This window comes from Diadema antillarum, unplaced genomic scaffold (genome assembly GCF_040938485.1).
Source record: "Diadema antillarum isolate AM-2024a unplaced genomic scaffold, OU_Dant_1.0 seq00001230_RagTag, whole genome shotgun sequence".
Lineage (NCBI taxonomy): Eukaryota > Metazoa > Echinodermata > Echinoidea > Diadematoida > Diadematidae > Diadema > Diadema antillarum.
The window spans coordinates 556249-571391 of record NW_027272018.1 but is presented as its reverse complement, the minus strand read 5'-3'; the positions used below and the strand labels follow the sequence as shown (position 1 = coordinate 571391).

Sequence of the window (15143 nt, the reverse complement as noted above, 5' to 3'; positions counted from 1 at the left end):
GGGGCTATTCAGCACCTTGCATTGCATTAGTCACAGCGTGGTGAATTGCCTTGCTCTTAAATCGGTATGCCAGGGACCAGGGGTCATGTTCATCTATTTCTCCCCATGGAGTTGACACTTCTGAATTTCGTGGACAGGTAAGTAAAGAAGGCTTAGAGTTCTTCAGCAGTGAGCAGTTCAAGGAGTTGTTCAAAGTTTCACTCGTGGAGGCAGTTCGCAACGCAATGCAGAAACTTCAAGTACAACTAGAACTGGCAGAAACCAAGGTTGTTGAATTGGAAGCTGAAGGCAAGACAAGTGTCATCACCTCATCGCAAAAACAACACGAGCTTGTTTCAGCTGATATAGCCAAGCTCAAACAAGACATGAATGACGCTGAACAATACTCTCGTCGTAACTGCGTGCGGCTTGTATGGTATCCTGGAAAACGCAAAGGCGGATACAGACCAGGTGGTGCTTGATCTAGCCTCGGAGAAACTGAACATCAAGCTGCAGCGACATGAGATTGACAGGTCCCACCGTGTGGGTGCCCCACGTACCACCAGTTCAAGGCCAGGAGCAAGGAAACAGCCATCTCCAGCCGACGCCCATTCATAGTCAAATTCATCACTTACCGCACCTGAGTCATGGTCATCAAAAGCCGGAGAAAACTGAAAGGTACTCATATAGGGATTGAGGAAGATCTCACAGCAGAAAATCGCCTCCTGTTGACCAAAGCAAAAGAAGACGTAGCCAAAACGGACAAACTGTGTGCAGCGTGGTCCAGTGCTGACAGAGTCATTGTGCTGGTCAAAGCAGCCAATGGATCCGTTATGAGAAAGAGAATACCTGTATATGGTTGATCAGTGAATTGAAAAAGCTCTAAACAAAATGCGCTATATTTGATAACTGTTCTCTATTCATATAAATGTAAAATCAGTTGTATTCCCTTGTTACTTGTCGTTATATCCTCATTAAATCTTAGGGAGCAGACTCTCGTTTTCCTCTTATCTTGTGTAGAGTTGTTGAAGTTTATTTCAATTATGTGTAGTGAGTCTTGTCTTGCTGTTCAATTTTTTTTTCAATGCCAGTTTTCTCACGTGAATTCTGAACCCTTCAGAAATTACATGAATATATTTCTCCTGCTAGTGATAACGAATATGTCTCTGACCAATATTACTATTCAACTAAAGATTTCAACAGCTTTTTACATTCCAAGTTGATTGCAACAGAAAATGAATTTCCTTTTCTTTTTATTTATTATATCTTTTTAATTGTAGGAGCATGCTTCGTAATTTACCTAACTTTTTTTAAATTCATGTTCCATATTCCACATTTCGTACAAGTTTTATATTCCATTTGATTTGAAGCAGAAATGATTTTTCACACAATGGTCAGTTTGAACCAATAATGCACAAATGTATAAGGACATATAATTAACGTGTAATATGAGGAACCCACTAAAAAGCAAAGCTTGTAGGATGTGGGCTCCAAAAATATAACATAGGGTTTTAGTACAGTATATCAAAGTCAGAAGTGACGTAACATGCAGAATTCAAGATATCGAGAATATTACAATGTTTACGGGATGTACAAGGTATAGTATATAATGTTTATGATTAACTTATGGTATAAATGCTAAGAAAAATAGCAAGTTGATCAAACTGATGAGGTCATCCAAGCGAGGCATCATTTGAGTATATGCAAAAAAAAAATTCAAGCGATTACGGCAAAATAATTAAACATAGGATTTTAGAAAATTGGCTTTGAGATTTTTCTTAAAGGAGCTTAAAGAACTTGAGTGCAACCGAACCGAATCTAACTCATTCCAGAAAGAAGGGCCGGTAGATGTAATTGTCTTAAGGCCTAAAACTGTACGAACAGGGGGAAAATGATAGGATTCACTGTGTCTTGTAGGGTAAGTATGAATATCACTGTTTTTCACAAACATTGAGGAAAATATACTAGGAAGGTCCCCAGTATTCAACTTATACATGAAAATTCCAACATGATATAAATACAAATCAGAAATTTTTAACAATTTACTTGAAACAAACAATTCATCAGTGTGATCAAAAATTGTGCTCTATTTATAATCCGCAAGGACTTTTTCTGAACCAAAAATAACGAATTAATTTTAGTCTTTGAGCAATTCCCCCAGGCTAATATTCCGTAATTCAAGTAAGGTAATAATAAAGTTGTATGAAGAGAATGCAATATTGGCTTTGGGAAGAGATATTTCAGTTTGTGAATAATTCCAACATTCTTGCATAACAATTTACATAAATAATCAACATGTACCTTCCATGAAAGGTTACTGTCAATATAAATACCTAAAAATTTTGTTGAATCTATTTGATTTAACTGTAAACCGTTCATTAAAACTAATCCTGGAAGAGATTTTATTGTATTACTGAAAACCATATAATTGGTCTTATTTATGTTAAGCGACAATTTCTTTGCCTGAATCCACTCAAACACCAACTTAAGTTCATTATTCAAAGAATCGAGCAAAACATAAGGATCTGAGTGAGAATAAAAGAGACTTGTATCATCTGCGAACAAAAGAGAAGAGAACAAAAAGAAAAGACAACAGAGAGGATGAGTTACGGAAGTCTTTGATATATAAAATGAATAAATAATAATAATAATAATAACAAATTCTTATATAGCGCATTTCAAACTTGAAAAGAATTTCAATGCGCTTAAATAAAAGAGGACCTAAGAGGGAGCCCTGTGGAACACCACAACAAATCGAGCTATATCAGATTCATGATTATTTACGGAAACAAATTGAGTTCGACCGGTAAGATAACTTCTGAACCACTCCAAGGCCTTTGCACGAATACCGTAATGATTTAGTTCTTACAAAGGAATTTCGTGATCTATTGTGTCAAAGGCCTTGGAGTAGTCCGGAAACAGACCGACTGTATGCGACTTTGTATCTATAGCTCTTACAACTTTCTCAACCAGTAGTAATATAGCATGGGTGGTTGCATGTTTTTTCCGGAACCCGAATTGATTATCAGCTAAAATATCACATTCATTTACTTTTGATTAGACGATTATAAATCACCTTCTCAAGTAATTTAGAAAAGGATGACAGAAGCGATATCGGTCGATAATTCCCTAACTCATCCTCTCTGCCTTTCTTATAGATTGGAATAACTTTAGCAATTTTCATTTTAATGGGCACAATACCAGTTGATAAACATAAATTCAAAATATGAACTAATGGTGATAGTATTTCATTTACAATACATTTCATGAGGTGATTAGAAATCCCATCATGACCTGTATTCTTCTTGGGGCTAAAAGAATTGACAATATCTAAGACCTCTGTTTCAAGTACTGGGAGAAAAAATAAAGACTGTGGATTGGAATTTAAAAGGTAAGAATGAAAGGGTCTGTGTACAGATGAAATATTGCGGGCCAGATTCGGACCAATATTAACAAAAAAAAAAGAGTTGAATGTTTCCGCAATTTCCACATCATCTGTTAAATTCTTCCCTTCACAAAGGATACAGTGTGTATTATTTATGATACCCTTATTTACACGTTTATGAATAAAACTATTTATTACATTCTTTTTAAATTTCAATTGATATTGCACCTACTATAATTGTAATTTTTGAAGCATGGCTGAATGCTCACTCGCCTCTCGATATGTACAACTTTGATAATTATTGTTTCTTCGCAAATAGTAGTAAACTCAGTAGAGGTGGTGGTGGTGGATTGTGAAAGATATTAAATCTGAACGAAGGATTGATTTGGATGTAAACAATATCCATATATTGAAAGCATTTTTTTCTGAAATTGAAGTGAAGCAACAAAGGATTTCATTAGAAATTGTGTATAGACAACCTAATCAGTTTTATTATTATCATTTGTGACCCTGCACCACAAAACACACAAAAAGTCGCCAGACATGAAATTTTAGTTGAGAGCATATTCTGAAAGAGCAGACTTTAGGCTTTAAAATGATGTATTGCGCAAATTATATCGACTCTCCTAACCTATCTAAATATTGGAAAGAAAGCAAACACTCAGGAAAAGTGTGAACTGAGAAAAGAGGCTCTGAAGTACAATGTCTATTCAAGCGCTTAATCTTTACCAAGCCGTACTGGTTGCGCGATGAATGGGACAATAAACAGGATGTAAACCACCGGAGTAACAACAATGATGGGATTATTAGATTAAACTGAAATTAAGCATGCGTTATCAACACATTTTGTCCTTACAAATGCCAACTTTCAAAGTAGTAGCATCATCCTTTCAAAAGTTATAGGAAGTTGAAAGTGAAAAATGTGAACAAGGTTTTTAAGAAATGAAAAGGGGACTCTAAAGAAACACTCACACTATTCTGCCAAAAAAAAATGTTCGAGATAAACTGCTAAAAAACACACTTTCTGCCCATTTTATGATCTCAAATTTTAGCATAATGTACAAGAAGACTTGATCTTTCAGAAGATATGAAAAAGTCAAGATCGGCTCGGTTGACCCCTTTCACCTATTTTCAGTCCTCACACAAAATCAGTGTGTGCGACTTTTTGTTCTTTTTGTGATGCACGGTCACATTTCCATTATTATCTATTGGACCAGGTAAAGAATACAGAATACATATATATATATATATATATATATATATATATATATATATATATATAATACATATATATAGGAAACTCCATGAAAGACATTGTTTTTTAACAAATTTTCGCCCATAGGGCTTTGTCAAGTGAATGGCAAATTTTATTTTGAAGATGGTATAAATCAAAATAAAAGATGCGTCGTCACAGGGGAACGCATCCATAATGATTTGCTTGTTTAATTTTTTTTTTGCGTCATTTGCCATATTGAAGGTTATTTAATTGGCTATCAACCCATTAGGTTAGCTCAAACGGGAATTTTACTCAAAAATTCACTTTTCTAGCATAATGAAAGAGCACTTCACTAACCACTTTCTGAAAGCAGGGGGAACAATTGCTGCCCTTATCGTATGTCAGTATCAAGTTGATGGAATGTGTATTTTCAAGAAAAATTATTTTGTTAACGGAATTCCCTTTATATTTTCTTTATATTGTTGTCCACACATACCTCATAATCTCTAGTAGTCTTCTCATCCAGCGGTTCAAACACCAGTACTTTAAAAATTCTAAACTTTTGCATCGATTGTCCGATTTTCCTCAAACTTTCACTGATTGTAATTGTGTTCTACTAATGTTGCTGCTTTCACTCAATCCACATTTCTCTTTGGGTTTGGGGTTCCTTTAAGTTTGTCATTTGTTCTCGTTGATTATGGAAGGGCACTCTCGCATGAATGAGAACTTGTTCAGTTTTTGCAACTTTTACTTTTGTGCCTTGAAAGAGAAAAACGCATTGTGTTCTCTCATGTGAAAGGTTTCCCTTTTTAAAGACCTACCAGGTTGATAGCCAATCAAATCACCCTTAACATGGTATATAAAACATCAATATTTAGTCAAATATTCTATGAGAAATATCAACTTGAAAAAGTGTTTACTTTCTTTTTTGCTGAGTGAATATAATATCATATTGTATATATATATATATATATATATATAGGTAAGAAACAAAACTGGAACAAAGTTCATGCTGTATTCACCAATGGCTTATTTCTGCACACAAATTTTCGAGCGTCTCGCCGCCCTTTCTTAAGTGTTGATACTGTACAAGTATCAACACTTGAGAAAGGGCGGCGAGACGCTCGAAAATTTGTGTGCAAAAATAAACCGTTGGCGAATACAGCATGAACTTTGTTCCAGTTCTGTTTCTTATCTTGTTATCTTGCCAACACGTGGACAACCTACTACATATACATATATATGTGACCGTGCATCAAAAAACCAACAAAAGGTCGCATGCACTATTGTGGGAGGACTGAAAATAAGTGAAGTGGGTCAACCTAACCGATCTTGATTTTTTTCATGCTTTCTGAAAGAGCAAGTCTTCTTCTTCATCATGCTTTGGGATCTTAAAAAGTTTGGGATCTTAAAGAGAACAGGAAAATGTGTCATTAGCAGTTTTTCTCGTACACATTTTTTTTTTTGTGTGTGTGTAGAATAGTGTGATTAGGTGTGTCTTATAGAGTCCCCTATTTATTTCTTAAAACCATGTGCACACTCTTCACTTTCAAGTCTAATAACTTTTGAAAGGATAACGCTACTGCTTTGAAAGTTGAGATTAATCATGGAGAGAATGTGTTAATTAAGCATGCTCAAGTTCAGCTTAATCTGATAATCCCTTCCTTGTTGCCGCTCTGGTGGTTTACATCCTGTTTTTGTCCCACTCATCGCACAGGTAGCACGGCTAGGTACATTGTAAAGATTAAGCGCTTGAATAGTCCCTTTACGTCAGAGCATCTTTTCTCAGTTCACACTGTTGCGGAGTATGTGCTTTCTTTCCAATATTTAGATAGGTCAGGAGAGTTCATTTGAATTGATTTATTCATCATTTTAAAGCTTAAAGTCTGCTCTTAACTGAAAATCTATGTCTGGTGACTTTTTGGTGGTTTTGTGATGCAGCTTCATATAATATATATATATATATATATATATATATATATATATATATATATACATATATAATTATATGTCACATTGGTAAAGAATGCAACAAAAAATAACTTGGCAAAGCCTCATCTATTGACGAGAAATTGTAGAATATTTATTTCTCATTGACTTTCATTTGATATCTTTGTCTCATCGTACTCCTTCAAAATATCCGAGAAGAAAACCATAGTTTGAGTCTTATTTATCGATTTCTTTTCAGCAGGAGGAGGCTGGAACTGCAAGGAACTATACAGAGGCTATGAAGGGATCGCCTACCAGTGCTAGTCTGTCAACGTATCGTATTCTCAACCGCAAGGACACCTACAAGGTCAATGACAGGCTACAGGTGCTCATTGAGACCAAGGATGAAGAGGGGAATCCCCGGAAGACGGGCGGGGACTTCTTCCGGGGTAGACTAGAATCACGGAGCATTCAAGCGGCCTCGAGGTCGGACGGGGAGATCGTGGACTTCCGAAACGGCAGTTACCTGGCGGAGTTCGTGGTGCGTTGGCCCGGAACCGCGCGGGTTCTGGTCATGCTGGTCGATGGCGCCCATGCCGTCAGTATCCTCGATCGGATGCAAAGAGAGCACCCAAGTCGGGGACGTTACCTCGGTATTTTCAAGAAGGGGAAAATCGTGGAACGAACGCCATGCAACATCGTCCATGTAGCGCCCTTGGTAAGAAGCTGGAGTGTGCTAGGGTTAGCACCCAGCCTCGTAAAGTTTTCAGAATGAATGGACAAAAGAGACAGATACTGGTAGGGCCTATGTACTTTTACAAAGGACAATCACGAAAATGGACAAAAATTAAACGAGCGCGTTTACACACGTAAGTGCCCACAAGGGCTACAGTATACATCCACACAAGTGTGAACAAACACATGAAACTCGCACACTGACTTAGAATGTTTACTGTCTGCACATGCACCCTTTACGTTGCTCACGAGCAACATGCACGTGTGAAATATCATGCCAGTCTCTTTTATGAACTTTCATACTTGCGCATGCGAATCGAAGAGGGTAATTAAGATTTGAATATACGGTTAATATAGTGTGTTTCTGTCCAAAATCGCCAGAATATCCCGATTGAAAATGATCATCTTCTTCATTTTAAATGATATTCTCTTTTAGAATTTCATTCAATATCAGGCTCATTTTCACGATGAAATTAGTTTCAACAAGAATAAGAAGCTGTCTTCTTCCTTGTGTTGCTGAATTACATTTGTTTTTTACATACAATATTATATATATTGCTTTGAAAGTTGGCATTAGTTATGGACAGAATGTGTTAATGAGGCATGCTTAATTCCAGTTTAATTTGATAATCCCTTCAGGCCGAATTGAATATAACTGCCTGAGGGCAAATTCAGAATTTGGAGGTGCTTGGTACTTGTTATAGTGCAATAAGATGTCACGCACTATGTGTTATATAAAATAGCATACATACCCAGGCGAACCAGACGAAAGCCTAGATCACTTTAGATTCTACACGTGCATGACGTGTCTAGACAATACCAGTTTCTTTGAACCTGTGACCTGTGTAGACAAAATCATGAAATCCAAATTCAACTATTGAGTCTAGGATCTATATCTAGATCTATAGATCTAACAGTGCAAGTAACAGTACGATAGGTTAGGACCTACGTTAGATCTACGAGTGACAGAGCTAGTTAACACTAACGTTAAGTGACTAACGTTAGACCGAATAGGTCTATTCGTATGGATGTAACACGTTAGAGTGACGCCCTACTTACTGCACTGGGTCCAGGACCAGGACTAGATGATGTATTGTAGGATTAGGGATCTACTGGATTTAAAAAACAAGGCTCGTGCCAGGCATTGTAGTCACCGTTGCTGAAAATGTGGATGCCGAGAGTGTGTTGTAGAAGTTCATAGCGTAACAAAGAGCGCTTAGCGTATACCGTATATACGCTGCCCATCTACGGGGCACTTCCGCGTAGAATGTACGGTGAAAGCAGCCCAAATCTTGGGTTGACTTGCTTAATATCCGTCGGATTGATTCCTTTTTCAGAACAGTAGGAGTCTAAAATTCGTAGGGCGTATTTGATAACATCCTTTGTTTTCTTTGTGTCCTTATCTATAGATCAGTCTCTGTAAAAGTAGCGAACCTGCTGTTGTTTTCAGCTTCCGTGTTTAAATCTACCGTTGAAAGTCTGGTCCCACACAGATAAGTTGCTGGCATAGCCAGCGAGAATCGAGAATAACGATATTATCGAGCAAAGCATATCGCAGTTGTGGCGCAATCGCGTCGATAGATGCGGGATTCAAGTACTCGATGATTAAAGTGAGGGAGCAAAAACCGATAGTCACATCGATAGTGGGTTATCGTTTGCAATCGTTATATTTTGCGTGCACTCTAACTTTTGTCATGCACTGCCGGCCTGTATCATAAGTATGTATGCTATATATATATAATCATATATAAATATATACATTTGCAAATCAAACCATGTATTCAAAAGTGATATAAAACTCTGCATAAAGTTCGTAGAAAGCTATCTTGATCAACCCGATTAGACTGAAAATCAATATCTGCTTCATTACCCTAACACTTGTGCTGCTGAATCACCCATTTTTAAACGTATGATGCAACTTTTTTTTAAATATGCAAATCATGCAGGAGGAGAATGTGACTTCACTCACGCTGAGACCAAAGTCTCGTGGTTCTGCGCCAGGCCGACCAACGAGAGCCTCAGTTGTTCCACTGGTGGTGGCACAACTCAGACGGTGCGAAAACTGACGCCGTTCAGTCAGAGTTCATAGAACCAGGCGAGGGAATATACTTCAAGAAGTTAGTTTCATTTATCTTTCTGTTTCTTCTGTGCATATTCTCACTTTCCCACAGATTAGTTGTTTACCACTTTATTCGCAGTGCTAAGTATTTTCTTTAAACACGTTGTATTATCATTATTATCTCTCTTTTTTGACCAAACAATGCTATATGACATTTGTATGTTTCCGACTAGATAATAGTCGCCGTAGTCAAGGCCCTTTGCAAGAGACTCCATAATAAATGAGAGAAATTAGGGGAGGGGAAAAGAGAAAAGGTGGGGGGGGGGGGGCGGACTGCCCCTGCTGCCGTCTGCTACGGCACTGGCCGTACTGAAGTCCTTCTGTCGGTCATGCAGCCTAATTGTTTTCAATGGGACTTTCACCCCCAAAGTACACGGATTCAGTAAAATGCGGTACAATATCAGTAAAAAAAAAAAAAGAAAGAAAAGAACCCAACAACAACAACAACAAACAAACAAACAAAAAAACCCTACACATTTTAAACGAAATTTAGGAAAGTCTGACGATCTGAGATTAAGTTAAGCATTTGTATATAGCATTTGCGCCCTCACTGCTGAGTAGGTAGGCTACAACAGCAAGTTAACCATCTGCTTGCCACATTAATATCATCTGTCCACATAGGTATGTATATGAGATTTGCCAACATTAAACTATGGGCACAGAAATGGTTTGTAAGGAGCGACATAGATAACAAGTGAAAGTGCAACAGATCCACATATTTTCTTTTTTAAGAATAATGAAAGAGCACTTGACTCCCCTCCTTCAGAAGGCAGAGATAATGGACCCTCCCGACAGTTAGTAATATTAGTCGAGGGAATGTGCACTTCTCATAGCATACAAAATTAATTGAATCGAATTCTCTCTTTATTTTTTTTTTTATATTCCACTACTTTGATTTGTTGATTTTTTTGATTGGCCCGAAGAAGCCAATTGATAATTGGCGAAACGTCGCAACAGTGAGTTTGTTTTCCAGTTTCTTGATTCAACTAATTATTGATAAGTATATAATATTACAAGGCATTGTAATGGAAGTACATGACTACATGTGTACTACATAAAAACTGCTTTTCAATGTACTAACTATGCGTTCTTCTCTCTCGCTAAAGTTACAAGCGGTATTTACCCTGCAACCAATGTGAAATCAACATTACGACGAGTTCAGCGGAAGGTGAGTTATTCAGGGCATACTTCTATCCTTATGTGTTTCTCTTCAGGGTGATCCAGTGTTTTGATATCTGTCATGTATCGTTTCGATGGTTCTAGAGCAATTACCCCCTGGACAATTACCCCAGACCCTTCCCCTGACCCTAACCCTAATCTTTATCCTGAACCTAATCCTAACCTTAACCTAAACTTACCCCTAAACCTATAACCGTAACCGTAAAATTTACTCTAACCTTATCACTAATCAGTATTTATTGTAATTGTCTTGGGGGGGGGGGGGGGGTAATTGCCCAGATACGTTTCCATGTACTTGTTATTGTGAGGATCCTCATGATGATATTATTGTCGGGTATGGCGTGAAGTTTACAATTCCTTCTTCCTTGAAATATTCGTACCCCAGCTCCTGAAAGAAAACAAAGAAAAAAAAAGAAAAGGAATGCTTGCTTGTCAGGATTATCATCATCATTTTCATTGTACTGTGTTTATCAAATACTTCAGATATATATAGGCTTACATATAAGGTGCATGCGTATCCATGCGCTGAATATTTTTCACCATGGTTGAAGAAAACGAACGAAAAAAAATCTGATAACCTCGATATTGATTTAGTTCAACTCAATTCCATTCAATTAGTCTAAAGACTAACAATGTGAGTTTACATAAAAATTACATGAAAAATAGCATTCGACATGAGACACATTTCCTTTTTTTATTTGCACTTGTGCTTGCCATTACTTCAAAAATTACTGTTTAACATCATTGTCAATACATCTATCGGTCATCAATGTTGTTAAAATTACTTAAAACACCAGCCTTGTTAATACATTCGCCAGCATTCTTACTGGTTATATTTTACAATTAGAATGAAACAGTGTTTGTACAACATGTTGTAAAGGAAACAACGTGACTGATGAGCACGGACGATTCCCTTGGCAAGAGCCCTGGAACGACTTACCGAAGTGTCTACCCATTGGGACAGAACGGCATAGCAATCTCACCTCGGGTTATTACTACCATGACTCGTGGGTCTCCACGCAGTGCAGAAATCGTCGATTCGCGCCAGCCGACGTGGTGGGCTGTCTCGCCAACAAGACCGTTCTTTCGATCGGCGACTCGACCGTGAGGCAAGTCTTCGAAACTTTCAACGCCCGCATGGGTCTTCGGCTGCTGCCGCAATACGAATGCATGCTGAATACCCGCAACGAGGCAGCGAATATATCGCTTTACTACAAGTTCCACGGCCTTCCTAACCGGGGTCACTCGGGCTACCTGTCTACGTGTATCATTCGGAGCGCCTCGTACGTGCTGGATCACCTTCCCTTTATCCCCAATGTGTTCATCCTCAGCATCACCGCACATTTTTCCCTCACCTCCTTAGACTACTTCGCGGAGAGAATTAACATGATACGGTCTGCCGTCGAGAGACTTCACAGACGCAGTCCGAACACACTTTTCATCATAAAAGCTACCCACACAAGACGGTTTAGTAAATTGGTACATAAACTCGCCAATAACGAGTGGATGCTATATTCCATGGACAGGATAGTGAGACGGACGTTTGCCCACTACCCGGGGGTCATCCTGGTAGATGCGTGGGATATGACTGTTTCGCAACTCCATGCGGACAATATCCATCCCGATAAACGCGTTTTATCCAATATCGTAGACTTGATTTTGTCCTATATTTGCCCCATATAATTCTACAGCTAAAAAACCCCCAAACAAACAAACAAAAGTCTTTCATGAATAGGTGCATATCTCTGTCATCATGGCGCTTGATATTACAAAGAGAACGCTTCATTGAGGAGGAAATTCAACCCAAAAATGAATAATCTTCAAAAGAAAGAGAAATATATTCCCTACAGAATGATACAAAAATGACAAAAATATACACTCAGCAAAAAAGAAAGTAAACACATTTTCGAGGTCATATTTTTCATAAAAGTTTTTTGTATGAAAATCAATGTATTATATTCCACATAAAAGGCAATTTATTTGGCTATTAAGCTAATAGGTTGATTAAAAAGAAAATTTTACGCATAAGTGAGCACGTTCGTTTTTGTCCTCCAAGGCACAAAATCACAAATTGCAAAAATTGACATGTTCTCCCTCATTTGCAAATGCCCTTCACGATAACGTTGACAACAAAAGACCAGTGTAACACAATGAGAGACATGAATGAAATAGGGAAAATAAGTTTTTGTTCTCTTTATCTCTTTATAACCTCTAAGAAAAGCAAAGTGGAAAGCTAAAGGGGAAAAATATGAATTTTCTGTCAAGTCAAACTTCAAATGACATAGGGAATAATAAAGCATTAAGATGATGAAATGAGGAGAATTTCTTTATTTATTAAGCGTTTTCCTTTAATCTACTGATTCAAGAATCCGTGTGACAATTTCAAGAGCCAAACATTATTTACAATTTCCTAATTTGAAAAAGAAGCTCAAATTGTTATAATTTTTGTTAATTATTACTTCTTGTCTTAATTCATTTGAATTTAGATTTGACATAAGATGCTTTATTTTTCTCCATTATTTTTAGCTTTCATTGATCTTTTGGGCTTTAGAAATATCATAGAGATCAAAGGTTTATTTTTGCAACTTAATTCATGTTTCTTTTTGTGTGAAATTTGTTGTTTGTTCATATTGTCCTATGGAAGAGCAAATACGCATGAATGACAACTTGTTCAGTTTTGCAATTTTTACTTTTGTGCCCTGGAAGAGAAAAACAATAGTGTTCACTCATGCGTAAAATTTCCCCTTTTGTTGACCTACCAGGTTGATAGCCAATTAAATTACCTTCAATATGGTATATAATTCATTAGCTTTCCGTCAAATATTCTATGAGAAATTTAAAGTTGAAAAGCGTTTACTTTCTTTTCTTTTTTTTTTTGCTGAGTGTATTAAGTAATGAAGAAGATATGCAATTTTTGAATTATTTTTTTTTTCGGAAGACACTTCTTGACCAGTCGTTATGATTATTCAAATCAGCATTCACGTTGACGATGTCATGCTCTCACAATTTGTTATTCATTGAGTACAGAAATTACAAATAATCTCATATTTCAGCTGTATACATTATAGAACTTGCCTTCAAACCACCCAAAATAAAAAAAAAAAATCTGATATATCTTGGTATGGGAACATGCTTTTACTTGTGTCAGCTAAAGAATTGAAGACAAAAAAATCCGAATTTCATATGCAACATACATGAAAAATTTCGAGGGTATGACATCATCAACTCACCATTCGAATATTCATAAGGACTGGTCAAGAAATGTTTCCGAAAAAAATATTTAATATTTAATTTAATATTTATAAAAATATATAAGGAAAGAAGCAGAATATGCAAAAACATATATTTGTATCTATTTAATTCTCTCTATCTCTCTCTCTCTCTCTTTCTATGTATATTTATATAATATATACGTATATGAGATATGAGAAAGGAAGGAGAAATCGGTGCGTAGCTTATATATACATATATATATATATATGTATGATATGTTATGTAATAAAGTTTAAGAGACAAGAAGAGAACATTCAGAATGTAAGTCAGACGCATTTTCCTCAAATTTGAATTGAAATTAAAAGGTAATGCAAAATTTGAAACTTAGAAATGTCATGCGCGTGTATTTTCATTCCCATTTATATTGTCAGTTTCTTTAACCACTTGTAGCGACTAACCGTCGCTTTAAAGCCGGTCTGCACTGGCCATTATTTTGATGCCAGAACTTTTTGTAAAGAGCGCCATCTATCAAAACTTCCGGTGGCGGGGTTAACTCTAGTCAGAACTCTAGTTCTGTGGTTACATCGTTTGTGGCTGATCGCCGCCTGCATGCCGGTCAGCGCACGATCTCACAGCAGCTGTGCGCAGAGCCGAGAGAACACACACAAGCAGTGCATAATGATTATGGTGGGGTACCGAGAGCCCAGCCCGGCCCGCCCGGCGCGGCCCGCCCGGCGCGGCCTCGATCTTTCGGCCGATCGCGATAGTGCGAGGGAACGGGTTACTTGCCGCGAGAGAGATCCGCGACAATCCACTCACTCAGCCAAATGACCTACTCGCTATACACCATACCAGCGCAGCGAGCAGAAGAACATGGCTGGGCGGTGAATTACCGTAATGTGGCCGTCGGTTTCTTCGTCGGGCCAGCTGATTTAGATATCTACATGATGTGCAGTAAAATATTCCTTCAAATTTCATGCTCTTTATTGAGTTTTCATAAAGTCCAACACAATGAGTGATGAGGGAAAGCTCCAGATGCATTTACGAATATCTCTCACACATAAATCTTTGCTACTACTAAACAGTTAGACGGTAAGAGTTATATAGATCTAAACGTTAGTACAGTGTAGTAATAGTACAAATTGTACCACTAGTAAACTACTAGGCCTAGTAGTACCAGAACAAATGTACATGCGGTTCCTATATCTATGTGCTGTCCCCCTGCCCTGAATATTATTATCACACATGTGAGAAATGACACCAAGCTAACATCTCGAGATTGCAATTGGAAAACAGATAACATATCTTGAATTGATCATGATTTCCCTTCCTAGAAATTTCATTCGACAATTTGTTGAGGCTGGGTTAGTGAGGAACAATAACCTTAA

At 37.4% G+C, this 15143-nt stretch overlaps 1 protein-coding gene across 1 annotated transcript; it reads left to right on the top strand.

The window, feature by feature from the left end:
- The first annotated feature begins 6697 nt into the window (after window positions 1-6697).
- Window positions 6698-12504, top strand: LOC139745021 (NXPE family member 3-like). The gene is made up of 4 exons (XM_071655430.1): window positions 6698-7250; window positions 9227-9361; window positions 10470-10531; window positions 11423-12504. The coding sequence occupies exons 1-4, from the start codon at window positions 6808-6810 to the stop codon at window positions 12223-12225; spliced, it is 1443 nt and encodes a 480-aa protein (XP_071511531.1). The 5' UTR covers window positions 6698-6807; the 3' UTR covers window positions 12226-12504.
- Window positions 12505-15143: the final 2639 nt, after the last annotated feature.